Source organism: Aspergillus mulundensis, assembly GCF_003369625.1.
Source record: "Aspergillus mulundensis strain DSM 5745 chromosome Unknown scaffold_1, whole genome shotgun sequence".
Classification (NCBI taxonomy): Eukaryota; Fungi; Ascomycota; class Eurotiomycetes; order Eurotiales; family Aspergillaceae; genus Aspergillus; species Aspergillus mulundensis.
The window spans coordinates 3,695,841-3,723,470 of NW_020797889.1; the positions used below are offsets into that span (position 1 = coordinate 3,695,841).

Sequence of the window (27,630 nt, forward strand, 5' to 3'; positions counted from 1 at the left end):
GGGCTTTGTATGCGGCGTAGCATTGCAAAAGCGGGCATAGCGTAGAAGAGCCCCAGGTGTATGTAAAGATCGACATCACTACACACCTTTGCCTGTTATAAACACTCCAGAGGCATTTGATGTGCGCTTGTTCTTGTCTTTGTGAGATTGAAAGCGCGCTGTCTTGTTCCAATTGTTGACCACGAACATTGAGGTCTTGAGTATGTGATTCAGATTGTCTATCAGCAGACAGCGCACATCGATAACGACTGTCCCCACGTATACTCTGAGAATCGGCTCCATGGAAGAGACCAGCCTGAGGAAGCTTTAGTAGAGAAAGAGATGAGGAATGTGACAGCGGAATGGTCACGACAAGGAAGAGCAGTCTCAGATATTTTGAGCCGGCGGGCCAACAGTATAATACCAGGTGAATAGCCTGTAGTGGGAACAGAGTCGGCTACAGGCGACGCATAGTCAGTTCGCGTCCGCTACAGATCCGAGGCCTGGTTGCAGTGATATCCAATATGACGATCAGGGACTCACGACCCTTAAAGCTGTATGGTCCCAGCCTGAACTCCATGTTCTCCGGAGGCCGGTAACCATATTCCAGCGTGGCAAGCATGGTCTGTTTTATTAAAGTTTGCCGTGGCCATCAGGCGTCCCCAGTACTAGACGGTGTTGAGATTTTGTAACAGGTTAGTTGACTCCTGGATTATATCCTAACAGGAAGTTAAGGGCCTCTATACCTGCCGCTCAGGGTCGCACTGGGCCTTTACTTCCTTCAGTGCCGCGTTCACCAAATCAACCAGGCGAGACCAGCAGGATAGGTTGAGGTTCTGGTGCTGGAACCAGTTTTTAATGGCTTTGGCCTGATCCTCCTTGATTATTGCCACTAGATGTCTACTATCGCCCTTGCCATACGGGTCAAGACCTCCAGACTGGAAGGCCTTGAGGAGTTTGTGCACATTCTTAGTGTCGATGGCTTAGTTGACAAGATGCATTGTCATCCTCTGACATCAAACGCTAATGTGCCATAGTATGCCTCTTGGATCTCATTATCAAGTAAGATGTGCTGGAGATAAGCAAGTGCATACAGCTCCCCCTGCGGACTGGATCACAGCGACAGCCTAAGCTTGCCATGGTGACGCTCCCAGGTCTGGACGGCAGCTATGCGAACATCCACCCGTGGACCGGCTGCACCATTTCGATTTCCATTTGCTCTCCTCCTTCGGGGTACAGGATCAGGATTTTCCTCAGGATGTTCCTCAGGACGTTCCTTGTCTCTATTTTCTTCCGTATCAGCTGTTTCCTTTTCTCGTTCCATAAGCTCCTGGAAGTTCCCAGTAATGTTTTTTACTGCCTTTATGCAATTATTTATTTGTTGCTAGTTGGCTAGGATTTATGCAATTAGATCCAATATAAAAGGTTGTTAGGGCACATCCGCGTCTATCCTTCGGGAATTATCCGCGTTTGTTCTTCGAGAATTGGTCCCAGATAGGCCGCTAATAGAATTTCCGGCCGACATTCTGAAAGAGAAACGTGGCGGTTTCGATTTGTAATTAGTAAATAAAGATGTTGTTGTAATAGGAGTTGGAGTCCTTAAGCTTTCTGATTCCGAGTTATAAGATGTTCCAACGTCCTCTTCGTTGTCTCCTATGTTTTCTTTTGCGTTTGGCTTTGGTAGTGAATTAAAAGATAAATCCGGGCTTATAGGGAAAGTGCTTGGCGCTTCTGAATGTGTCGCGGAAATCCTTGGAAGTTCTGCTTGTATGGCTGCATCTAAAGCGTTAACCACGTGGGATAGTAACCGGGGCGGACATTGAAATGGCCTGCCATATCCCATAAGACGAAGAACTCGTCACGATCGTAGTATGCGTCTCAAAATCGTCCGTAGTGGCTTTCTTTGCTTTCTTTTTGGTTCGCCTTGTCGGGTGCCCTTTGCGCTTAGCCAGTATTGACCAGCCCGTTCAGCATTACTGATGTTGACGTCCACATAGGACAGAAGGCCTTTCCAGGTGCACTAGGTAGATGCATGCATTGTAACTGTGGCCACGTCTCAGGCCAGAGGCTGCAAGTTGGCACGGAAACATAATGTTGCACGCTGCGCCGACTTGGTCAGATGGCTGGCATAAACTCTGGAAGATCATCTCCGCGAGAGCTTGCACGCGTCCGGAAATCTTGTAGCTCACGAAAGAGATCATGCAGTTTCGCAGGCGGTCTTCCAGCTCAACCCACCCTTCGCTCGTGGCAAGTACCATGGTATTCCGGCACTGGGAAATCGTAAGGCGCCACCTTGGCGGCCAGCCAAGCACACCGCGCCTAGTACTTTTGGATTCAAGCGCACTCGAACAGGACCAAGGCCATGCGGGAGAAAGCGTGGGAGCATTGGAATTCGAAACGGTTGCTGACGTGTGCTGATGCAATATGAAAGAAGAGCCGTTTCTAGTGTGGTTATAATGATCTCCATGGCTGGATGAATGTGTGGTTGGGGTGTTCGGGGTAAGCCTTGAGAGCCTCCATGCCATGTTAAAGGTCGGCATGGACGCGTTACCGATGACTGACAGCGTAAGAGTGTAGGGATGGTACGAGATCTTTGCCCTGCGGCATTTTCCGGTGTACCTCCGCATTGTCAACGGCCTTCTTCCCAGGATCTCATAATCTGTCTTTGTCGTCGTGAGGGGCTTCTTGGCTGCGGTTATCCAGTCCCTGCTCCTCAAGTCGCGTAGATGTAGAGGGCTAAGGCTAGAGATAGGACTAGGGCTAGGGGACCTAGCATCAGCTTGTCAACGTATTTCAGATAGCTCGGTACTTGCCATTAGATCCGGAACAATAGCAATCTCTGGCGGAAGCTCTTCAAACTTCCCATCTAGATCCATTGCGGTATCAAACTCAACCGCTTCAAGTTCCTGCACCATTAAATCATCAGCAACGCATGCATCTCCAGGTAACGCTGCCAGGGCTTTAGGATTAATCTGAATATCCTTGTACCAGGGATGGTTTTGACGGGGGTAATGAAGCCAGATCCTTAAGTTCTCCCGGCGCACTCAGAAATCGTGTTCATACTAACGGCGTAGGCGGAGATCGGTATCTGCATTTAACGAACAATGATGAGAGAGCCTGGACAAACAAGCCTGATACGTCAGGAGACCTGGCACTGCCGTAGTCGGACAGTTCATCGTCGGCGTCCTCCGCAGGAGCGGTAGCAGGTTGGTTGCTTTGTGCTACTCCTCCGACGCACCACAGCAACGCTGGATTAATCCATGCATTGAACAGGTCAATGGGATCAAGGAGTTCATCGATACGGCGGCGCCACATCAAGTCGCGCACGACCGGACGGATTGCTTTCACATCGTCATGGACCTGCTGGGAAAACCCGCGACTGCCGAAACGGGGAAGTTGTACAGCGTCCTATCAAAGAGCTCGAGGCGTCTAAGCGTCTAAGGTCCCATCTCTCGAAGGTCTCGATAGTAGGGAGGAATCCAGTCGAAAGAGATATTCTGTGAAGATCGGACAACAGCGACGTTGCTGCCCCAAGGGCTGGACATCGACAGGCACCTCGGTCACGCCAGCTTCTTTCAATGCTTCCTCAATGGCTTCGGACACATGGGCGGGGACGGGATTGGGCGCAGGCGCGGTGTTGCGATAGTCATAGCCAGACTTCCCAAAGTACTGGCGTTCGTGTTTGCGGAACTTCACGTACGCGGCCACGGCAATGGGGATAGCCCTCTTGCGCCATTTGCTGAAGTACTCTTTCCGGACGGATGCACTCGAGTTAAAGGCCTGGTTAATCTCTTCGATCACCTCCGCGGAATCCCAGCGCCGACGCCCTACCAGCGCGTCGCTGATGGCCCCTAATCCAGTGAGTTGGACCGACGGGATCATGGAATAATGGTTGGGAAAGCCCGATACTCCTCACCATGCGGCTAGCGCATGAGGTCTCTAATTGTGGACTGAACTCGTTCCATCCTGGTTCATGCTTTGCGGTCAAGGCTGTTGGACGCAGCTGAAGGTGATCAAAGGGATCCATAAGACGGTCAAAGTTACCAGGCTCCTGAAAATCCTGTCATCCTCGAGTACCCCCTTTGCCACATCGCTGACGATATAATGGAGAAAGCCACCAGGGACCAATTCGCTGTCGGTGGCCTGCGTGCTAACTTCATGTGCACGCACGCGTGGCGCGGCCTTACAGCCGTTCTCACTCAGCAACTGGTAATTCTCCACCTCAAGACCCCCTCGCTGAAGGGCAGCGCCTGAGACGCCTGCCAGCTCTCCCGGCGTGGATCGCATACTGCGTATGCCAGTCAGCATGGAATTCTGGCCTGGAGTTGGCTGGAGGAAGGTTGGACGAGAAGGCAGCTCGAGGACACAGAACCGGCATTCGAGATGGAATCGATGAACGCCAACGGCCCAATAGATAGGGCACCTTCACGGCGGCAATTGCAGGTTGATTGGAGTCAAGGGCAAGCCCAAAAGGACGGCCTCGACTCGGTTCTGGCGAGTGTCCCTCCAGGCCCCATGCGCTCTTCGATCCAGCGCTTCACGTCCCCCATTGATGAACATGAAGCGGAAATCTGGGAATCGCCACGCCCGCACAAGCCCTTGGCTCTGCTGTAAAGATACCGCAGATATAATTATCTGTATTAATAATGTTGTTAGTCAAATTGTCCACATAAGTACACTGGATAGGAGAATTACCGGTGTGTTAAATGGCATCGAAATCGTACCGCACGATTTTGACCCAATATGCCAACAGCTGGGCCATCGCATTATGGCCAGCCTCTGTGCCATTCGCGTCCACTAAAACCTGCCTTGCAAGTCTGTATAGAAGTGGCGGCAGTAGCCTCTTCACTCTTGCTCTTGCTCTTTGTTTGTTGTTGAGCCGTGTCCAGAGAATTCTGGCGATGTCGATCGTGGTCGATATCGAATCCTCCTCGGTTATCCCGTCTTGCTTCTCTTGGAGCCATGTACAATACACTAAAACGCTGTTGCAGATGGCGTCGTACAGGATCGGCATTACGCCCCCCTGGCTATACTCGAGAATTGATTCCTGGAGATGATGTTAGATGGGATTGGCAACAAGTTCAGGGTGCGGATATTGGGGGCCTTACCCTGTTGAGTCTTTGGATCGGTGGGGATCGGAGGCGAAAAGAAGGCTCGAACACGCGGTGAAGTCGACCACCACAAGCATGTTCTTCTTGCCCTGATAGTCGTGCACGGTGGACACCTAGATTATATGGAGAGGCTGGCAGGTGCAGAACTAATTGAAGTAGACCTGCGCCTGGCCACCGTACGGGCTGAGAAGATTGATCTGGTTGGTGATCAGGTCCTTGGCCAGCGCCACCACCGCGGTGCAGCTGTTCGGGTTGATGACAGAGATGTCGTGTGTGTTGTGCTGGTCCTCCGCGCCCGCAATATCAAGGAATACTAGGGGCCTGGCCTGGTGCAGGGTGGCCTTGTGATGCAGGACAATAGTGTTGCTAATAGCGGGCACGGCCGGGCTTATAGCCGCTACGGTGCGCAGCTGACCCTTGTAAAAGCAATTGCTGACAAAGGAGCACAGCTGTTCCACCATACAATGCTGTTCCGTAAACATTCCCTTTATCATGCTGTTAATCTGAAGGCGCGTCAGGAGAGAAAGCGCAAGCTGCCCGTAGAAGGGGCTCTCGGTGAGCTTGCTGAAAACCAGCGGGGGTAGCTGTTTGTGGTCGAGACTCAATGGAGTTGGGCGTGAATTCGCTCGTCCAGGGGAGCTAAGTGGCTTGCGTAAAGGGCTAAGCTGCGTGGTCAGCCAATGCAGTTCTTGAGGTATGAGGAAGGGCACTGGGTTCTAACCAGTGGAATAGTGATTCGGAATCCCGAGGCTAAGCACGGTGTTAGCCTTGATTTCAAATCTCTATCCAGGAGTAGGTTGATCACTTACCAGACGCTGACTTTGGGAAGCCTTCAAGTCACGGGTGGTGTTGCTCTTTGGCTTGACCGTTGTCAATCTCTGCAGTCCATGGGTATTTTGTTTGTGCCGTGCATGCGGATGGGTGATTTGAACATAAAGTCTGTCGCATGGACTCATCGCCCAGTCGGTGCGGAAGAAAGCGGTCCGTAAGGCCATTGGTGCCACCTCAATCGTTCATCCGCTCCAACCACTGCTCAGCCTTCCAACAGCTGTGCCTCTTAGGCAAAATCTCCGTACACTTGTCGGCATCCTCGTTGTCCAGGGATAGTGAGCCCTGGACAGCGTGGCATTCGCACCCCGGCCTCTGTCGAGAGCTGTCTTGACGTCCACATCAATGTGTCTGAAGAACGTACGATCGCCATCCCGCGCGTGCTTCATGTAGTAGGGGTAGCTGGTCAGATGGTAGGTGATCGGGGCGCAGGACCACGTACCAGGCCCAGTATGCCGGGTCCTGCCGCGAGTTGCTGAGCGACTGAATAGCAGTGGTTCGAATGCTGGGCTGTGACCAAGGCATGTCGTGGACCGAGGTACGAATCCAGTCAAGGAGCCAGGCTACCGAGAAGTTAGCCAATGGACTTGTTATAACGGGGGCGGTGGAAATTGCTACCGACCTGGCATGAAAACGACGTGTTTGCGTCTGCGCAGTCTCAGGGTTGGAAAGTCGACGAGCCTACGTAAGTGGTTAGCAGTAAACTTCAACGATGTGAAAAGGAGTGGGATACTGACCAAGGAAACCGACGATGGAGAAGGTAATATATATCCATGTTTGAATGGTATAAGAAACTACTAAGGGACTATATAGCTTATACATAGGGTAGACGTAGAGGATAAATATTTATCAAGGTATATAACCGAGGAAAGGTAGCGTATGAAGGAAGCTGGTCCAGGTACAAATATATATCGTGGGCATATCTAAGTATAAGCATGATGCATAGTGCATAAATATATTACGATGTATAACAAGGTATAACTTATACCAAGTATAAGCAGAGTGCATAAATATATATCAATGCTTAGGCAAGTATAAGGAAGACTAAGTACTAAGTCCCATCGAAGGGTATAAAAATATACATCAAAGTATAAGAGACTATGTAAGAGGACTTATGCTCGATAGTATAAAACCTCGCGGACTTAGAGAAAAAAGAGAAGACGATGGAGAAATGAGAGAGGGAGATCGAATTTGGCCGGGAAACAAGGAGATATTTATACCCCGAGCCTGGGAGGCCGGGGGACCACGAAGTGACAGGACGCTGTTACTGGCGCGGGGAATGACGGGGCCTTGTTCACTGCGTTTGGGCCGTTTCGCGGCTGTTGGTTACCGCGATGGTTACGTGCAGGTTCACCCGGGCGTGTCCAGTGAATATACCATGGTTGAGTCGAGGATTCCGCATGTCATTCAAGTGCGAAGGGAATGAGGATGTGACGAGCGAACCCAGGTACCAAGGTGAGTCGACGTTGGAGACGCGCCAAAGACACGCTAGAGGACGAATGTGGAGGGGAACTACCGGCTGAAGAACGTTACGACATTATATTTTAGAGCGCGGACTGGCGGGCAGAGAAGACGGTAGAATGCAATCAATCCAAGTTGCCATATCACACACGAAGCGCCATGCCATTGATTTGTAGAAGAAATCCTTGTTCATATTTTTTCATTCCATTTTCCTCGTTTCCATATACCCTGCCTCCCTTCCCTCTATCCACTTTTCACCAGAGAAAGAGAGAAGCAAGAAACGAGTTCTTTCCCCCGGTCCCGAACCCAGGCCCAGGGCATCCCGGATGCTTCAATCCCACCGAGCCGAACCAGGTATGTGGAAACAAGCGATGTGGTCGACCTGAAATGATATCTCTTGGGTTGATCGATTCCCCAGTTCAAACATCCGCACCGCCAAAGCCCAGCAACGAAGGAAACAAAATCAAAGCATTTACTCCTGCTCCTCGCCGACCAGAGCGTTGCGCTTGGCGTCGAGGCGCTCCTGTCGTCGCTCACGGAGAGCCTTGTTCTTGGCACGCTTAGCGTCCATCTCCTCCTTGAGGAGACGCTCACGGTGCCTCTCAGCCTTGGCCTTTTGGATCTGCAGAGCCAGTCAAGTCAGTCTATGTTCCACCCATCCCAGTTGTTCCGCCACTCGTTCATCGGAGACTCACGTGTTCGATCAGGGCACGCTTGTGCTTGAAGGTGTTACCCTTGGAGAGGTGGTAGAGCTCGTGGTAGAGGTGCTTGTCGATCTTGCCGGCGGCACGGTAGCGGACGAGGAGACGGCGGAGAACACGCATGCGGCGCATCCAGAGGAGACCGGAGGGCATACGGGCCTCCTTGGTACCCTTGCGCTTACCCAGACCGCGGTGACGACCGATCCGGCGGGCCTCGTTGAGCTCACGGGCGCGAGAGCGGGAGTGCATGGTGACGGGCTTGCGGATGATGAGGCCATCCTTGACGAGCTTGCGGACGGTCTGGCGGGAGTTGGCGTTGGAGATCTCGTTCATCTCGTTGGGGTCGAGCCAAATCTTGCGCTTGCCGCAGCCGACCACGGAGGCGGCGAGGCGCTTCTGGGTGCGAAGGTTGACCCTGTGGTGCGAGAAAAACACGCAGTCAGCATGAGGCCCTTCTCGAAAAATCCCTATCCCGGTAGAACAAGACGAAAAACTATCGGTCGCAGCTGAACCATCCCCGGTGCGCAGGACACGGCGGAGACGTCCATCAAAGAGCAGTATTTCCTCCGCACAAACAATATATCGACTTCGGGAGATGAACTCACATCTTGATGTCGGCGTATCGACGGTCGTTGGCGGATGATGTTCGTTGCACTCGACAACGGTTTGAATTCCCAAAGTGAGGAGTTTGAGATCGGGGCGGGTGATTAGCTAAGCCACTGTGTTCTAAGCGAGTGCCTCCACTCTAGGGCTCATACCCCACGCTAGCCCGGATCCCGTCATCATGAGTCGAGGGACTTGGCAGCCTAGACGTCCTTAACTCTGCTAGTTACTCCGCATTGTCACTTGTAGCTGTTAAGCAGCTATTCATTTTCCTGGATTCTCTTCTGGCTACTTTTGCTGGAATCGGTTTACTCATGATGTCGCGTGTTGCTGGTGAACCTTTTCGGCCGCTCTACCGAATCACGTGCTGCCTATCTTATCGGATCGATAACGGTCAACTTTTGAACTGGATATAGATTCCCCGAAAAACAAGGGTATAGATCTATCTATAACTCATGCACATCGTAGGTCAAGCATAACAGAATCATCACTCGTCTCCAAACGACCCCTCCAACTCGACCTTTCCAATACTCCACACCTCCTTCTCGTCCTCAACCTCGTCGTTCGACAGCCCCAGACCGCCCTGTCCACCTTCGGCCTCTCTCCTCTCCCGTGCCTGGGTGGCTAGACGCATTGCAACTCGCTTGAAGTAGTCCGACATGCTCCGCTTGGGTCCAGGGGGCAGTTCTGCACCGGGTCCGGCCATATACTTGTCGAAGACCGCCGCGTCCGAGTCCACCACGGAGAAGATGGAGAGGAAGGCGGCTTCCGAAGCCAGCTTGACGGGGATAACCATATCGCGAACGCCGGCGAAGATCGGTGGCGCGAGAAGGGCAAGATGAGGTCGTGCCAGTTCGGGATGCAGTCTGCTGACTGTTCGAATCACGACCAGCGCCAGTCGCCGAGTGTCGGACGGCGTGCCGGGTTGGAGACATGGCGCCAAAGCTTCGAAGATAGTCTTGTTGCTCTCGAAGCTGTGCTGCTCTTCAAGTAGCAAGTACTTTCCAGCGGCGAGGACACTGTTGTCGGAAATGAAGGGCTGTTCGCGTTAGCATGGCCCTTGTCTGCAGCATCGTAGAGTTCTTACATCCTTGTGGGTGAGACCCTGGCAGATCAAGTTCAGAGTCTCTGCCGCGAAGTTCTCGGTCAGGGATGACGGAGACTCCACAAGTAGAGCATTCAGTCCCAAGATGGACGCATGAGAGAAGTTTGGTGTGAGCACGCGACTCCTAAAAGCTGTTAGTAGTTACTTTAAGATGAACTCGGAGTTGAACGTACTTGATGAGCGGGCCAGCAGTAGCCGGAGGAAGAACCTTGACAAGTGCACCAAGCAACTTGGCGTTCGTGATGGCGACGGCGTCTGCTGGTGTCAGTTTTTGCAAGCTCACGCTTGAGTATTTTGGATACATACCGGTCTGGTCACTGGCATCGTCGTCGATCAGAGCGAGAAGGGAGTTCTTGGAAGCCTCGCTCATGTTCGCTCCAGCCTTGCCGACAACCTCCTGTAGAGCCTTCATCATGGCATTCCGCACGCCGACGTCGGCGGTCTTTGTACCCGTGATGAGTTCTGGCCTAGATTAGCATCCTATAACTGGAAAATTGGTAAGGCCTCGTACCTGCAATGAGCGGATCAACACGCGGCGTCAGGGTGATCAAAATTCCAAGACCCTTGGCAGCCCTGTCACGCAAGGTTTCACTGGTCTGGTCCGCTAGACCTCGAGCAAAGGTTCGCTGAAGCTGCGGCAGGAAAGGTTTCACAGCCAGGGGAATCTTCTGCAGCAACTTGTTGAGTGTGAAGAAGATGGCACCTGGATCCGTGTCAGATTAGTTAATATATAGGTGAATCGGTTGCTTACATTTGAGATCAACTGAGCGCTCGGACACGACACGAATGAGCGGACCAGTAATTTGAGTCACAAACAACTTCAATGAGTTTGCAGCCGTGCGGTCGATAAGGTCACCAATTGCAAGAGCGGATTGGGTACGTTGTTCAACGCTGCCGTTCAAAAGACCCTGCAAGAAGATCGGCAGAATGGCAGTGATACCCTTTGGCAAGCTGAAGCCGGGTAGGTCGGCCCCGGGAACTCCAACGCCACGGAGGATTTGCCTGGTCGGGACGGACAGAACTTCCATTTCCTCCTTGCGCAGACGAGAAGTAAGCCCGGTGAGAGCGCCCCAGGCAGCCTTGACCACCTCCTTGTCAGAGTCATCGAAGGAGATCAACAAGACGCGAATAAGGTCTTGGTAGTATCTGGAGAAGTCGATGTCCGCCTCGGAGAAGAATTTCTTGAGATGATCGGCCGCGCGGGTACGGCGGTGCTCGTCGTCATGCTTCACCAAGGCCAGCATCACGCTCATCATAACGTTCAAGCCGTCAAACTCATCCACGGAAACAAGGATCGTGCTGAATGCGTTGTCAAGCTCCTCTCGCAGCTCGTCATCCTTGCACGAGATGATGTTTTCCATCAGCGTGTTCAGGATAGTGGGCAGGCGACGAGCCATGGCAGAACCAGCAACCTCCGCAAGCGACGCGAGAGCTCTGGCATTGAATGTGGAGATGGGCGATGTGAGTAGAGTCGGGATGAGGTTAGGTAGGATGATGTTAGCACGCGTTTGCTCCGTGAGAAGGGTCAACAATGCCGACAATGCTTGCTCCGCATCTTCGTCATTCCTCAGCAAGAGCAGGAGATGGGGCAGAACCTGATCCACAGCCTTCTTGCCCAGGATTTGTTGCAGGGCGTCAAAGGCTTCAGCGGCCGCTTCCCGAACATCATCGTCGTGGTCAACCAATGCCACGCGGACAATGGAGATAAGGATCTTCTCGTAATCCTCGAGCGCATCTGGAGAAGAAGACGTGATGATTTCCTTGAGAGCGATACAGATACCTTGCTTGACATCCACATCTGGCGAGGTTTGGAGGCCATCCTCGAGAGTAGGCAACAAGGTGGCGAGAACAGACTCTCCGGCCTTCTTGATAAGGTCTCCCAGAGCATTGCTGGCAATGACCTTTTGTTCCATGTTGGAGGAGCCAAGGCGGCGGATAATGAGCTGGGACAAGGTAGGGACCATCTCCTTGAGAGTTCTCGGAGACGCAACGAGCGACTTCCAGACACCCATTGCCGCAGTCTTGACGAGACCAGAAGTATCGCAGCGGCAGATGAACAGTGCGGAAAGAACCTTGTCCCTCCTCTCCTCTCCAAGTACCTCGAGCAACGACTGTCCAGCCTGTGCAGCTTCCTCTTCCTCTTCTTCGGCATCGGCCTTGCCCGAAATACCCGTGATGCTGAAGAGCAGATCGCCAACCAACTCGACGGAACTCAATCTGATGCGGTAGCTATCATCCGCAAGACCGCGCTCAAGCTCAGGAAGAAGGAGATCAATGGCCTTTGAAGAGAAGTTCTTGACCAGCAGGCGACCGGCACGCAGGGAAGTCTCACGAATTGAGTCAACATCGTCGGCCAAACCAGCCAAGATAGGTGGAATGATTCGGCCAAGGTAGGGCGCGAAGCTGTTTCCGAAGCAGGCAGGCAAGTAAATGAACAGGGTCATGAAACCTTCGCGAATAGTGGCCTTGGCGCTGCTGACGTTCTGCAGGATGGTTGGCAGCGTCTCCTCGAGTCTGGTAGTACCCAAACCCGCCAAAACCTCGGAAAGAGCTTGGGCAGATCCCAACCGGTCGCCAGCTCCGGTATCCGACTTAAGGGTAGACATAAGGTTGGGGATGAGGTCGGGAAGGGCATCCTCTCCGAGCTTCTCGATCAAGGAACCAAGAGCCTTGGAGGCAGTCGCACGAGTTGTCGGCACAGGGTCGACAATAGCCAGGTTGAGTCCAGAAACAATGATAGGCAGGTGAGTAATAAGGTCCTTGCGCTCCGTAAGGTGAGCCAGACTGCCGATGATCTGGGCAGACTTGCGCTTCGTCGCTGACCGGTCGCCAAGACCGCGCTCAAGGATGCGAACAACAAGAGCCAGAGACGGCGCGTCTAGGTAGTGGACAAAGGACACCTTGATAAGTGAATCAAGGGCTTCGTCGGTAAACTTGGTGGGGTCGCTCAGAGCTTTGAGCAACACGTTAACCAAAGACTTGATCTCGGGGTTGCTGATAACTTCTCCGAATCGTTGAAGACTCCGGTTCGCCGCATTGCGCACTTCCTTGTGGGTATCGTTCAACACGACAGTTAGAGGAGGAATGATCTCAGGCAAACTGACGGCAAGCTGCTGCGGGTCGAGGTAGGCCATGGCTCCGAGCAGATCGCAGGCTCCCTTCTGACTACGCCACTGGGTATCGTCAAGACCTTCAAGCAGAGTAGGGAGAATCTGCTTGACGCCATAAGAGCTTAGATTTGCGAAGCAGGCTTTCGCTGTATACAAACAGGCTTCGCGGACGTCAGCATTCGAGTCACCAAAGCTGGCCAGGAGCTGCGGGACGACCTGGATAACGTATGGCTCAAATGTTCGGCCAAGGATCGTTGCGAACAACTCATACGCCATCAGAGCACCCAGTCTTTGGTGGGGCTCCTTCTTGTTCTCAGCAGCATCCTGGAGATGAGGCATCACCCGGAATTCGCGCAGAGTGAAAACTCCCCGTCCCTTGACAATACCTGCCAACCCATAAGCCGCACCACGTTGGGTTGCGTAACCCTTGGTTTGAAGGAGTTGATCGAGCATCTCCTGGGCGTACTTTCCGCTCTGGCGCCCGGCAAGTCGGACCAGAGGCGGAAGACAGTCAGACACTGCGGACTGAACAGACTCGGATGGCGTTGGGAGGGTGGCGAGAAGTCTCTTGATGACTGTCTGCAGACGAGGATCATCCGACTTCAGGTGCTGAGCCAGAGATCCGTAAAGCACGACGACTGCCTCGTTAAGGAGATCGGAGGTCTCGCTTCCCTTGTCTGAGGTCTCCAGAGTTGTTTCCAAAAGCTTCATGAGCTCTTCCACCTTCTCCTGGCCACGCGCGGCAATGACACCCTTTCCGCTCTCGGCCATTTGATCTCTTACCACGCTGCTGCGGTCAATAAGCGGCCCTCGTTCAATCAAGAAGCGGAGGAAGGAAACGATCTGTTCGCCTTCGAATAAGTTTTGCATGGCTCCAAAAGCAAGAGCAATACCGCTGCGAGACGCCCAATGGTCCGTAGTGTCGACCTTCTTCGGCATGCCATACTTGTCTTTCTCGGGCTCCTTTGGTCGAATCTCGAATTCGTATTTCGATTGAAGCTGAGCGATAATATCCCCGAAGACCGAGCGATTTGACTCGACTGCATGGGCCAACGCGCGAGCCGCAGCCCCTCGGAGATTGGGGTCCTCGGAATCGAGGTAGGGAATGAGCTTTCCGTATGCGGTCTCATCAATCTCCAGAGCATTTTCTTCCCAGATGCTCTCGGCGACCTCGGCATTTTCTTCCGCATGGTCATGGCATTCAATCCAGATATGCTCGGAGAAGTCCAGGTCGGTTAGGTCAATTTCAGCGTCAATGGCCTGAAGCACTGCCGACCGAACAGACGGTTCCGAGACAATGGTGCCCTTCAGGAGTACATTCACTTCGTCTTCGCTGATGTTCGGTGCGATGTATCTGCTGACATCGAACAGAGTATCTTTGATGAGCTTGTAGTGCTGGGTGTATCTCTGCATCGAGGTTATCAACTGGTGGAGAATCTCTACTCGAGGAAAACGGTTATCGGTGACTAACAAGGGTCAGTGAAATATCGCTAGGTTCAAGGGAAATACGAACATGAGCCCGAGTGGAAGGACATGATTTCAAGAGCAAGCAGTACCTGCTCACCCTCTTCATCGCCCTTTTCTTCGTCAATGCCGTTTTGGACGAGGATCGTGAATAGAAGGGGCAGGGCGTATGCCAGAGAGGAATTATCAAGAGGGCGCTGTTCAGAGGCAAAGCGCAAGCGATAGAGGATCCTTGTAACAAGCTCTGCGAAGAATTAGCGCATGTAATCAGATTATCTTGAAAAACTTACTTCCAAGAGGTTCTACCTCCATCTCAGGCGGAACAGAGCCCTTGCCTATGGCTCTGAGAGTCGCAACTCCGACAAATTGACGCAGAGGGCCAAGACGCGTAGAGACCTTCTCCGAACATTTGATGTAGGCACTTGAAACGACGTCGCCAGCAAACAAGCCAGCTCCTGCCTTTGCGAGTGACAGTAATGATGCGAGCGAAGGGTTAATCCAGTCGTCTGCGTCAATAGCTGGTCCAGCGGCAAGCCCCTGAATGATTCCGCAGCCTCGTTCGATTCTCTTCACCTCACGCAAAACGTCTTCACGGATCTTGGCTTCCTTCGCCAGCTGAGCTTTCACCTTGGCTTGCTCGTCTGCAGTGAGTTTCTTCGGCTTTTCGCCCTGCTTCTGAGCCAAGTGTGCCCGCATTTCCTCCTCCCACTTGAGGATATCGTAGTCTTTGGTGTTCTTGTCAAAGGCTTGCCTCGATTTTGTGTTCAGCACGTCTACGAACATGGTGCCTTCTGGAGTCTTGGCGATAGCAGCATCGGTAGGGGTGAAATGGGACACACGCGAAACGTCCAGATCCTCCTTGATCTGGCCAACAAGACGAGTGACCATGACATCGGGAGCCACGAAAGCCAAGTCACCAGCCGCTGCCCATATAGCAGCGTCAATCTGCGGTACCTTTGACTGAATAGGATCCTCTTGCACGCGGATCAATTGATCCATGCATTCACTGGGGTATTCACGAACAAGGTCACCAGGATCCGTGCCAGTCCTCAGGCAGAGATCAATCCAAGAAACGTTGAGAATCAATTCGGGCCGGGCGAGGAGTAGCAGGCTGATAAGCTGGTTCTTGATAGCAGCAGAGGACTGCTCGGACGACTCTGGGCTTGAAGGCGCGGGGCAAATCGCCTTTGCAACCAGGTGGAGGAATCTTTGATGCTCATGACCAGCAGAGATGGGAGCAGACTCCTTCTCTCCCGTCCTGAAGGCAAGGATCCATGCCCAGAGGGCGTCCGTAATGACACGTCCCATTACACCAGCGTCCGTCTCGTGCACACTTGACAGAGTACGGGCAGCTTCATCGCGGAAACTATTGTGAAGCCCGGGTGCCGTGATGGCGTAAATGAAGGCCTCGCCCCAGGCAGTCTTGGCTTGTGCATCAGCGCTGTCGAACTTTGCCGCAGAAGGGACAGCAGCAAGGGTTCTGACGGCCCATTGAATCTCTGCTTGGGAGGCTAACTTGGAGTAAGCCTTGGGGTTCAAGAGAAATGATGGCTTCGGTTGGAGAGCCATAGATTGTCCGACTGAGTCTTCCCAGGCCGCCTTGTCGAAGGTCTCGAGCGCAGATAATCGCCCGCATAGGGCGAGGTATACGTAGGCTGTGAAAAGCGCACCATTCTGCGCGGACGGTAAGGGGTTCGACGAGACTTCTTTGAACATCTCCTTCAATTTGATCAAGAACTTCGTCACGAAGGGTTCGATCTCAGGGCTCGCAAGGGTTGCAGGTTCAGCTTGCCAGATCGCCTGGCCGATGTTGAGTTGCCATAGTCTCCGGAAAGGAATCTTCTTGTCTGCGGTCCCCTTGACAATGGCGTTGACAACGTCGTCGCTAATCTTCACCTTTGACTGGATGAGGTGGGTGAGATGCTTGGAAAACGCCATGATTTCTTGTTCGAGGGCAGCTTCATTGGACTCGCGCGTGAAAACCGGCACAAACCCTTGGACAATGTCCTTGGAGATATCAGATGTGGGAGCGACTACTGAAAGTGCTTGAGCGTAAATACCACGATGCTCTGGGCTGGTGATCTTGTTGCCTTTCAGGGGACTGATGACCTCGCTGGCAATCCTGACAAGAAGGCTCTCGGTCTTGGACTTGGATAGAAGCGACTCGAACGATTTCAGAGCACCTTGTCGGATGGCAGGGTTGTTCGACTTCATGCTAGACAGCAAGTGCTTCAGCAGGCGAGTGTGTAATACTTCTGAAAGATCGATTTCCGAAGGCAGAGACGAGAAAAGCGATGGCACCAGAGCGCTAAATACCACCTCAGGAGATCGCAAGATTGCCTTTTCCAGCGGAGGGAGTATCTCCGTCGTGAGATCCGCGTCAGTAATGAAAGACTCGAAGAAGTCGGACAAGCCATTAGCGATGTGTGCAGGCGGCGCAGCCTTGGCCCCGACGAGTTCTTTAATGTAGTATGCAATGATGGTCTTCTTCTCCTCTTCTAGGACGTTGCTCTTGTTAGATAGGCGTGCGCAGACTCCGGAAATGACGCCAATAAGTGGCGCATTCTTCTGTCCAGTGGTCGCATTGCTGGTCAGGCGCTGAACCGACTGCTTGATAGCGTCGTCGCCCCATGTGTCAGAGAAAACCGCACGCAGGGCGCGCCTTGTTACCCTCAGGGCAGACTTTTCCACTGCCGGCTTGGGATGAGCAGCCAGACATGTCTCGAGCGCCCGGGCATCCAGAGCGATGATCGCCAACACGACGGGAAGCGGGGTTTCGGTGTCGCTCTTCAAGGTTTGCAGGAGGATTGAGCACCATTCTAGAAGAACCAATGCGGAGCCCGCATCCAGACTAGACTTTGACGTCTCCGTCTGCAATTCCGACACCAAGTATTTCAGATCGTCGGTTGGAACGGGCGCTTTGAGTAGAGAGCGGAGGCATTGTTGGGCGGCCTGACGAGACGGGCGGTCAACATATCGCGGAATTGTCTTGAGAAGAAGCTCTAGGAGGGGCTGGCGGGCGTTTTCCGGTAGATCGGACCCTGTGAAGACGAAGCACCAAGCACGCGGTCAGAATTGGGCTGCTGCCACGGAGGAGGGGCGGGCAATACCGATTTTCTCGCGGAGATCACTGAGAACACGAGTCCTGCGCGAAGTCGAACTCGACAAGAGCACGACCCGCAGGCTCTCGAGGTCTCCGGATTTCACCTGATCCCATGGAAAGTCGTCCATGTTAGGTGGCCGGGAGCATGTCGTTTCTTGCTCAGCGTTTGCTCTTGGTGATGTTGTCATAAGAGTTTTCGACGGTTGTGTGGGGAAGAAGAGCTTCGCCGCCTTCCGTCCTGCATCATCCACGCCCAGTCTCTTCTCTTGCAAGTGAGTCATTGTGATTCATTTCTGACCAGCTATTCGTCTGAGAAGACGCTGAAGCTTCCATAGGCGCAGTAGCGCTGCAATATGCCGCCGAACAGCAAGAAAAAGAAGAAGCCCGCCGCGAACCCTGCCCGCGGCTTCGCAACAGTCTCCGTCCCCTCCAAAGTAAAGCCTATTGAGACACCGGAACCTGCATCGACCGCCGATTCGAAATCAGTATCCGAGAGTGACCGTCCCACGCCGGCCGAACCTACAAAACCTGCCCCAAGCACAAACGAAGCCCCGTCTCTACAAAACTACACTCCGGAGGAACTAGAGCGGCACTTGGAGGACGCCGAGCTACAGATACTGGTTGAGAAACATGCGGCCAAGTGCAAGAGCGATGCCGTTCGTCAAGCTGGGAAGCTAGAAACTGAACGGAGGCTCCTCCGACAGCAGTCAGTTCCAGTGAACCATGTCGAGTGGCTTCCGTCCGATGTCGTGAGTTCTATACTTGCTCTGGCCGAGGCGGAGGAGCAGGGACTGAGCCCTCAACCAGTGCGGGATAAACGAGTTGTCCCGGAGGATGAATTATCTACGAAGCTCTGGGTTTTGAAGGACACTCTGTTGAAGTTGGGTTTCCCCGAGCACAGGGTTGAAGAGGCGTTGAAGCATGTCTTGATATACTTTGCTGGAAACTTCACCATCACTAACCGTGACGTTGTCTGCAATCTGGAAGAAGCTCTTGAATGGCTTGCGATGCATTGCAGCCCCGAGGAACTACCTTCATACACTCAGACAAACGGCCAGCGCAAAGACGTGGATAAGAATGTTTCCTGGATCTCCGGTAACCCTAGTGTTGGCGTCGCATGAAGCGCAAGCGCTAATATGCATCAGATCGAGAATCATCAGGAAAATCTACACCTAAGAGTGGCGCAAGCAGCAAAGCGCAGAAGGCGAAACCTGTCATCAGAGAGATTATTCCCCAGCCAGACCCATATGATTCGGACAGTTCTCTCGACCCGGACACGCTGGTTCCAAAATACTTGGACCTGCAAACTCGCCTGTACAATCTTCGACCGGAAATATATGACAAGCCCAAGAAAGGCAAGAAAGCTCAGCCTGCTGGCGCAACTGACGACCCTCAAGCATTGAGACTTCAGCGCAAGATTTCAAGTATTGAGAATGACGTACTTTTTGACCGGAAAGAGGCGGAGTACCTCTGGAGGGATAAACTCGATGAACTGAGAAAAGAGGCTGCCATATTTCGCCGGGCCGAAGTCAACACAGAAAAGGAGCAGGTCGAGAAAAAGGAGCCGGGACCGGACACATCACCAGTTGTGGATGATGAGGTTGAATATCTCCTAGGGGACATGTTCCAGGATCAAGAGCCCTCTCTAGAGTTGGGTGTCATCACAGAAGAGTTGAACAAGGCATCGATCGCGACCAGGGACTTTGGCAAGTGGACAGGCCTTAGTCCTCGCCGTGTGCTGGAGGAGTCGTGCAAGGCACGGTATGCACATCCCCCGTTCCGTGCACCCCCGCCGTGACTCGTGCTGACTATCGCAGTGACTCTGGGTGTAAAGTTACCTACAAAGACATCTCAACCGCCTCGTATCTGAATCGGATGGCACTTGAGGTGAGATGGTCAAAGCCACAGGAAATGCCGCCTCCTTTTGCAAATGATGCAGTCACACAAAAGTCTACCTCATATGCCACATTTGTCTCTATGGATAAAATAGCTACGCCAACATCACAGCAAGCTGAAGCCTACGCATCCACCTTTGCCCTTTTTATCCTATTCCCCCAGAACTCGAAAGAAGGCAAGGCTTATATGCGTCTGCCTGCGGCGTGGAGAGATCTTTGGACGGAATTCTCGAGTGCAAAAAAGGTGCAAGATGACGATGCTGACAAACAGATTGTAAAAGATTTGAGGAAGCTGATACAAGAGAACCATGGCGCATTCGAGGACGATGTCGTACTGTCTGACAACTTCCGCAAGAGGAACGGTACGCCCAGGAACCGTTCCCCAGTACGAGCGGGTACAAAGGATGTCTCAGGAATCAATGAGCAGTTGGCTCGGATCTGGATGGAGAAGTCGTCCACGCCGGCCTTCCAATATATGGTCCAAGGCCGAATGAATCTGCCTATTTGGGAGTTCAAGAATGAGATTCTCAGCACGCTCGATAGCCACCGTGCACTCATCATTTGCAGTGAGACCGGAAGCGGTAAAAGTACGCAGATTCCTTCGTTTATTCTTGAGCACGAGATGATGTCAGGCCGTCCGTGCAAGATCTACGTTACCGAACCACGGCGTATCTCCGCCATTTCCCTCGCGCGCAGAGTAAGCGAGGAACTGGGAGAAAGCAAGAACGACGTTGGAACGTCGCGCTCGTTGATCGGTTTTGCCGTTAGGCTAGAAAGCAAGGTCAGCCAAGCAACGAGACTGGTATTCGCGTATGTCAACCAATCCTAGGGAAACTGGAATAGGCTAACAGAAGCAGGACCACCGGAGTTGTAGTGCGGATGCTGGAGCGTCCTGACGACTTCCAAGACATTACCCATGTCGTCCTCGATGAAGTACACGAGCGTTCCATCGACAGCGACTTTCTTCTTATTGTCCTCCGGCGCTTAATGCAGAAACGGCCGGATCTAAAGCTGATTCTCATGTCTGCGACGGTTGACGCTAACCGCTTTTCCACGTACCTTGGCGGTGTTCCCGTGTTGAATATCCCTGGACGAACCTTCCCGGTCGAGACGAAGTTCCTCGAGGATGCAGTGGAGCTCACGCAGTATCGAACGACCGAAAATGAAGCTAACGTAACCTACGATGAAGATGAAGACGACGTGGAATCCGGTCAGGGTGAGCCCAGCGGAGTCGCGGCGACGCTGGAAAGCTATTCCAAGCAAACACGAGAAACTATTATGAACTTTGATGAATACCGAGTTGATTATCAGCTGATCAAAAGGCTATTGATGAAGCTTGCGACGACCCCGGAGATGGAATACTACAGCAAAGCCATCCTAGTTTTCCTTCCCGGTATGGCGGAAATTCGTCGGCTGAATGACGAGCTATTGGCAGAGCCGACGTTCCAGCAAGGGTGGATTGTTCACGCTCTCCACTCTTCAATCGCTAGCGACGAGCAGGAGAAGGCGTTCGTGGTGCCTCCGGAGGGCATGCGGAAGATAGTCATTGCCACCAATATTGCAGAAACGGGTATCACGATTCCTGATATCACGGCGGTCATTGACGCGGGCAAGGAGAAGACCATGCGGTGGGTACCAGCGCGAGACATAAATGGCAGAAAAAAGCTAATTGAGTAGATTCGATGAGCGACGCCAACTATCTCGACTAGTAGAGGCGTTCATCTCACGGGCAAACGCGAAACAGCGACGTGGTCGCGCCGGTCGTGTGCAAAGGGGTATCTGCTTCCATATGTTCACGAAGCACCGCCATGACAAACTTGTACGTCAACGTCCCCTTGTTCCCACAAATACTGACCGATTAGCTGGCCGAGCAACAAACCCCCGAAATGCTCCGACTTTCCCTGCAGGACCTCGTCCTCCGAGTCAAAATCTGCAAGCTTGGAGAGGTTGAGCCGACGCTCCTCGAAGCGCTGGACCCGCCATCCTCAAAGAACATCCGACGAGCGATCGACGCACTGAAGGAAGTCAAAGCCCTGACAAGCACGGAGAACCTTACCCCACTAGGACAACAGCTGGCCAAGCTCCCACTGGATGTGTTCCTCGGCAAACTCATCATCCATGGCGCGTTCTTCAAGTGTCTCGATGCGGCGATCAGCATCGCTGCGATCCTGTCATGCAAGTCGCCGTTTGTGAATACCATGGGCTCGAATTCTCAGAAGGAGGCGGTCAGGCTTGGGTTCAGACGGGGTACGTTTCTCCTTCAATTCCTATCTACCTACGGAGTAGCGTGTAGGATTTGAATTAATGCGAGATGCAGGTGACTCGGACCTACTGACGGTTTACAACGCATACTGCGCGTGGAAACGCACCCGGGGCACACCCGGCGCGAACGAATATGCATTCTGCCGGAAGAACTTCCTCAGTTTGCAGACGCTGCTGAACATCGAGGACGTCAAGCTCCAGCTCATGGTCTCGATTGCCGACGCGGGGCTGATCTCGCTTGATGCGGGCCAGAAGGCTTCTCTGAACCGGTACGCATATCTACCCATTTTCTCAATCAGAGTAAAAAACTAACGAGGAGGAAAAAGCGCCCGCTCCACCCGCCAGCGCCACTTCTTCGAGACCCCTCCGGCCTACGACACAAACAACGAAAACGACACGCTCATCCAGTCCGTCGTCGCCTGGAGCTTCTACCCCAAGCTCCTGACGCGCGAGGGCAAAGGATGGCGCAACATCGCCAATAACCAGGCCGTCACGCTGCATCCGACATCGGTTAATAGAGTCCCCTCCGCATCTGCGGATAAGCCGCCAAGCGCCAGCCAGTACGTAAGCTACTACCACATCATGCAGGGGCGGAATAGGAACTACAATGCGTTTGAGACGACGGTTGTCGAGGACTGGGCGGTTGCGGTGCTTTGTGGGGAGGCGGATTTCAAGGTACGTGCCGGCACCTATTGTCCCTAACCCCATGAATATTTTTTCTCCCTTCCCCGTCCCACTTAGGCGATCGAAACTATTGAAACTAACTGGATGTAGTTGTACCCGGGCATCCTCTCAATCGACACAAACAGACTGCGCTTCTCCCTCCGCGACTGGAAATCCATGCTCGCGATGAAGATGCTCGCCACGCGGATACGGGAGATTCTCGCCGGTCACTTCCGCGACCCGCAGGTGCCGCTGTCGTACAAGCAGCAGAAGTGGATGGAGATCTGGCAGGGGATTTGGGCGGCTAGGGTGTAGAATCTTGTTGGAGGAGGTTATCTTATACATACATAGACAGAAGAAGAAAAGAATTAGAGATGCGATTTTGAGAGGATCTGTGGTTTCGTGCTGTAGGTGGAACGGTAGGTGTCTAGAGCTGGATCAATGAAGCGATCTGTATTTATATCTAAACTGAGGGAGTGATTATCTACCTAGATTTGAACATAACGAAGAGAATTCTTGATGTCTACCTAACCGAATCGATATATTGCCTGCATTCTAGAAGAACCCCAAAAGAACAAAAGAATCACCCCCAAACATCCTCCTGCCACTTATTCCTCCTCTTCAAACCCCTCACCCACTCCTCCGCCTCCCTCTCCCCCCAGTCCCCCTCCATCTCCGCCAAAAACGCCGTAACTCGTCTCTCAACCTCCCTCGCCATTCCCGCCCTTCCACAAATATACAAGTTCCCCCTGTCCGCAACAAGCATCTCCCTGACCTGCGTCTTCCACTGCGAAACCCGGTCCTGGACATACGCCCTCTCACCCGTCGGCCCATATCTCGAAAACGCGGTCACGATGCGAAGTTTCCCGCCAAATACACCTTCCATCTCCTGCAGCTCGTCTCTGTATATGTAATCTTCGAGTGGAGACCGGCATCCGAAGAACAGGAGCATGTCGCCGACCTCGCGGCCGATCTTGAGGAGCTGGCGGCGCTCGGCGAGGAAGGCGCGGAAGGGGGCGAGGCCTGTTCCGGCTGCGATGAGAAGGAGGGGTGTTGTTTGGAGGCGGGGGAGTTTGAAGGGGGAGCGGCGGAGGTGGGCGAGGATTTTCTTTTTCGTCTTCTCGTTTTTGGGTGGTGGGGATGAGGAGCCTGTGGTGGGTGGGAGGAGGGTATTCGTGTATGTTGGGAGGATGGAGTTGAGGGACTCGGTTTGCGGGCTGTCGGCGAGGGAGAGGAGGTATGTTGATGTTAGGCCTGGGATTGAGACGGCGGTGTTGTCTTGTAGGGGTGTGGAGAGGACGAGGACTGTAAGCGAGATCTTTCGTGGTGAGACGACGCTGCTGCTGGAGATGGAGTAGTAGCGTGGTTGGAGGGGTGGTAGGGTTTCGAGGATGTATGTGAGTGGGAGGGAGGTCCATTGCTGCTGGTTGGTGGATGAGGCAGCGAGGACTCGAGCAAGTGTGAGGTGGTTGCGGCGGGTGAATTCTGCGTAGGATTCCTTGTTGTTTGCCAGTTCTGTCAGGAAGGTCTTTGCCTCGTTTGTAGGGGCGAACGGGGCCAGGGTTGCGAGGATGTCGCGGGGCAGTTGGGCTGTGATTTCGAGGTAGTGGCGGAGGAGGACGAGGAGGGTTGTTGGGCTGGGAACTTTCTTTGAGATGTCCTCAACATCTGCGCCTTCGATGCTGACGATTGAGATGGGCGTTTCGGCTTCGTGGGTGCGGCCGAGCATGTGTAGGAGGAGATCGACTTCTTCGTCGGGGTTCGACGGCCAGACGGCGAGGTGGTCGCCGGTCTTGTAGACCACATCGGGCGTCGAGGAGATATCTAGGTCGATGTGCAAACAGTGTCTGTCAGAGATAGGCTCGAAAAGCTGTCTAATGCCCGAGATGGGGATGGGGACCGGGTTCGGCGAGTGTCGTGGCTCGCCGCGGTGAAGGGCAGACGGATCGATGGCCTCATCCGTCTTGATGGAGATGGTAGGCTGGTAGACAAGCTCCGACTGCGTGAAGCCTAGACTCTCACGGAAAAAGGCAAACAGCGTCTCCTTCCACGAGATAAAGTCCTCCTGCGTCGAGCCGGTGGCATCGTTTGCCCTCGACACAGGAAGCAGCGCATTGGCTCCATGGTCATCAAGCACCTCCACAACACGATCGATAACTCGGTTATAGAACTTGTAGTTTGAGTTGCCGAGCCCAAAAGCAAAGTACCGCAACCCGGAAAACTGCTTCTGCTTCTTCTCCGTATTCCGGTCGTTGCTGTTTAGCCAGTCCCAGAACTCGACTGTGTTATCCGCAGGATCTCCCTCGCCGTACGTTGAGAGGATGAAAATAGCCAGCTTCGACGACGGAATCTCGGTAACTGAAGCGGGATCATAGTCACTCAGGTCCGCCGTGAGTGTGTTCTGTCCGAAGCGCAGGGTAATCTCCCTAGCAAGTCTGTGAGCAAAGGACTCTGCGGTTCCAGACTGAGAGCCCCAGAAGACCACGATAGGTGAATTGGTCTCTTCCAGTCGCCGGGCGATGTTCCGCGTCTGCTGATTCTTGCTTGCAGCAGCGCCATTGCCGTGCTTTAACTGAGGACGTTCATAGAGGAGATGCCTGTAGGGGTCTGGCTGGTCCCAGAGGATGCCGCGCGAGAGAAACGTGGCTCCGACGAGGGAGAGGAAGGTCAGGGCGACGTAGTCGGTGGTGTTCGGTTGAGTCTGGAGGGTGAGAAGGGACGCCATCTTGCCGTTGACTCTGGCTTCTGGTCAGTTCTGGTTGTTGAGCAGCCATATTTATACCTTGTGACAGTATACAGTGTTATCAAACAAGGGGAATATTTCCCGATTGAACGCGGGGAGGGAATGCGGGGAAAGACAAAAGGAAATTTAGTCCGCTTGTCATTGCCACGCTGCGCCATGACTCGGGCTCGCACTGGTCTTGGTTGGGATCCAGAATCTGCTGCATTGGTGTTGGAGACTGCAACTACCAAACTTGAGGTGCCTCAGCGTGGCCATTGTTGACATGGCCACGCGGGGTCTCATACTCATTTGAATCTCGGTTACTGTTGGGCGATCCACGGTTGCTCAACTCATTTCCATGGAAATAGCTTACTGTAGAACTTCGATCTATGTAGCGGCATTGCTATTCGTCCGGTTTCTCAGCCCATACTCAAAGCGAAGGGAGTGATATTCCACTGTGAAGGATGGCCGAAATCAAGGAAGGCGATGTAAGGGACTACCTACAAGTCCACTTGACTTCAAGGCTAGAGGAACAAGACATAAGGTAAAAATGTACTAGATTCAACCAGAAACGCTAATCATATCCCGAGCTCATTCAAAACATCACAGAAGAGAAAAAAGTCTAGTCTACCAAAGAATCCTCTAAGACCAAGAATCCTAATACCAAAGGCCCAAGACCAAAGGAACCCAATAGCACTAAGCCTCACCCAACTCCCTGCGCCAAACCTTAACCGGCATTGGTCCCAGAATCATATTCATCGTCTCCTCCCTCTGCAACTCCCAGCTCCTACTCGGCAACGCAAACTCATATCTCCGCACCAGTGTCGCCAGAATCACCGTCTGCTCCAGGTACGAGATATTCCTTCCAATGCACGACCTCGCGCCTGCGCTGAACGCAACAAAGTACGGTTGGAGCGCTTTTCCCTCCTCGCCGAGCCACCGCTCAGGCTTGTACAGGTGAGCCTGTGGGAATGCGCCCTCGTCGCGGTGCGCGACGTACGCGGACATGCTGACGGATGTATTTCCCGGCACCCACTGGCCGAGAATCTCCATTCCCTCTGGTGGAGTCTCGCGCGGGAGGCCGTGGGAGGTGGGCGGGAAGATGCGCAGGGACTCGTCGAGGCAGGCGCGGAGGTAGGGGAGGTGCTTTACTTTGTCGTAGGAGGCGACGACTTCGTCTTCGGTGTCGTAGACGGAGTCGATTTCCTCGCGGAGGGCCGCGAGGCACGACGGGTTGCGGAGGAGCTGGTACATGACGTTTGTGATGGCGATGGCGGTGGTCACAGAGCCGGCGTTCATCATGATATTGATTTCGGCGCAGACCTCGCCCCATTCGAGGCCGAGGGCGTGGCCGGCTTTGTCTTGCATCATGGCGGAGAAGAAGTCGTCGAGCTTTTCGCCGGCTTCGTAGCGTCGGCGCCGCTCCATCGCGTGGTGCCAGACGATGTCTTCCCAGGTGTCGCTGGATCTCTGCATGCGGGCGAAGTACGGGATTATGTTAGCCCAGCGGTTGATGATTGGGTACCAGTCGTAGTTCCAGATGAGGAGGGATTGTTTGCGGGCGTTGGGGTAGAGGGCTTCGCGGAGCGAGGCGCGGTAGGTGGTGCCGTCCTTGCGTTCGGCTGTGCACTCGTCGTGGCCTTGGTCCAGGAAGCCGAGTTTCAGGCTGAGTCCGATGTCGACAATGGCGTCCAGGCTGAAGAAGTTGGTCCATGCTCGGAAGTCGACAGTGAGGTCGGCAGGGTTGGGCTCTTCCTGGCCAGCAGGGAGAGGGGCGGTGCAGACACTGTCAAAGTGCTTGACCAGGCGGGCGATCTTGTCGCTGACTTTGTGCTCCCATGTCTCGAGATTCTTGAGGGCGTATGCGGAGGAGAGAACCTTGCGTTTGCGGGAGTGGTCCGCCCGGTCGATAACGTCGGCAAGGTGGTAGTGAGAACCAGCCGAGATGATGTATGACGGGTCCTTGCCGCAGCGTGTGTTATGTCCGTAGATATCCTTGATGGCGCGAACGTCGCCGTAGGAGAGAGTGTTTGGGCCGGTACGAAGGACGGGGTGCTTTTGGTGAAGCTCTTGGAGCTCTTTTGATCGGAACTTGCGCGATGCCATCAACATGAAGGGAATGGCGGAGATGCCAGAAAAGAAGGACATGTTGGGATACCTCCGCAGACCTAACACCGTTAGCAACAGTCATTCACGACGTCGAGATGTCATACCCTTTGGGTCTCGGAAGTATTCAAAGACAGGCCATATCACAAAGTACACCAGCACCAGGAGACCGGTGATAGCAGCATAGGTGAGCGTAATCATCTTGACAGCGATACTTGACGTCAAGATGCCTCTGTTCGATGCCAAATGTTGACTCTCGACCCCTCTTATAGCTAGATATCTCGCTACAAGCGGGCCAAATTGCCTCGATGGGAGGCGGGGAGAATTGCCACTCCCAGCTTCCCCGGCATTTGATCATCGGAATCCAGATTCAGTCCGTGCATTGTGGAGGTTCCCCCGCGCGGTTCTTCATACTACATTCTAAGGGTCGCCCAGGTCAGCTGCCCCTTGGCCTAATTCAAGATTGCGGAGTTGCTTACCTGCTTTCTGCTCCGGCCCTCTATGCATGCACCTTCAT

General features: G+C 53.4%; 6 protein-coding genes across 6 annotated transcripts; 1 reads left to right on the plus strand and 5 right to left on the minus strand.

Annotated features, from left to right (window-relative positions):
- Positions 1 to 2,692: 2,692 nt before the first annotated feature.
- DSM5745_02635 (uncharacterized protein) lies at positions 2,693 to 4,266 on the minus strand (the record flags this gene model as incomplete). Its single annotated transcript, XM_026744651.1, has 6 exons — positions 2,693 to 2,739; positions 2,789 to 2,951; positions 3,043 to 3,387; positions 3,535 to 3,830; positions 3,889 to 4,030; positions 4,078 to 4,266. 6 exons carry the CDS (start codon positions 4,264 to 4,266, stop codon positions 2,693 to 2,695), a joined length of 1,182 nt encoding a protein of 393 aa, XP_026607814.1.
- A 415-nt stretch (positions 4,267 to 4,681) lies between these two features.
- Positions 4,682 to 6,693, minus strand: DSM5745_02636 (uncharacterized protein; the record flags this gene model as incomplete). Its single annotated transcript, XM_026744652.1, has 9 exons — positions 4,682 to 5,006; positions 5,088 to 5,203; positions 5,252 to 5,750; positions 5,812 to 5,840; positions 5,900 to 6,094; positions 6,167 to 6,320; positions 6,361 to 6,481; positions 6,541 to 6,599; positions 6,656 to 6,693. 9 exons carry the CDS (start codon positions 6,691 to 6,693, stop codon positions 4,682 to 4,684), a joined length of 1,536 nt encoding a protein of 511 aa, XP_026607815.1.
- Positions 6,694 to 7,851: 1,158 nt separating this feature from the next.
- On the minus strand, positions 7,852 to 17,303 carry DSM5745_02637 (putative translational activator; the record flags this gene model as incomplete). Its single annotated transcript, XM_026744653.1, has 11 exons — positions 7,852 to 8,001; positions 8,075 to 8,495; positions 9,175 to 9,722; positions 9,771 to 9,912; positions 9,962 to 10,043; positions 10,095 to 10,250; positions 10,300 to 10,491; positions 10,540 to 14,364; positions 14,412 to 14,606; positions 14,653 to 17,181; positions 17,249 to 17,303. 11 exons carry the CDS (start codon positions 17,301 to 17,303, stop codon positions 7,852 to 7,854), a joined length of 8,295 nt encoding a protein of 2,764 aa, XP_026607816.1.
- Positions 17,304 to 17,818: 515 nt separating this feature from the next.
- On the plus strand, positions 17,819 to 22,600 carry DSM5745_02638 (putative ATP dependent RNA helicase; the record flags this gene model as incomplete). The annotated part of the gene is made up of 9 exons (XM_026744654.1): positions 17,819 to 18,560; positions 18,611 to 19,226; positions 19,283 to 20,170; positions 20,218 to 20,988; positions 21,038 to 21,179; positions 21,223 to 21,607; positions 21,678 to 21,891; positions 21,949 to 22,297; positions 22,397 to 22,600. 9 exons carry the CDS (start codon positions 17,819 to 17,821, stop codon positions 22,598 to 22,600), a joined length of 4,311 nt encoding a protein of 1,436 aa, XP_026607817.1.
- Positions 22,601 to 22,868: 268 nt separating this feature from the next.
- Positions 22,869 to 25,010, minus strand: DSM5745_02639 (NADPH cytochrome P450 oxidoreductase family protein; the record flags this gene model as incomplete). The annotated part of the gene is made up of 1 exon (XM_026744655.1): positions 22,869 to 25,010. The coding sequence occupies one exon, from the start codon at positions 25,008 to 25,010 to the stop codon at positions 22,869 to 22,871; it is 2,142 nt and encodes a 713-aa protein (XP_026607818.1).
- Positions 25,011 to 25,703: 693 nt separating this feature from the next.
- DSM5745_02640 (cytochrome P450) lies at positions 25,704 to 27,314 on the minus strand (the record flags this gene model as incomplete). Its single annotated transcript, XM_026744656.1, has 2 exons — positions 25,704 to 27,175; positions 27,221 to 27,314. The coding sequence occupies 2 exons, from the start codon at positions 27,312 to 27,314 to the stop codon at positions 25,704 to 25,706; spliced, it is 1,566 nt and encodes a 521-aa protein (XP_026607819.1).
- Positions 27,315 to 27,630: the final 316 nt, after the last annotated feature.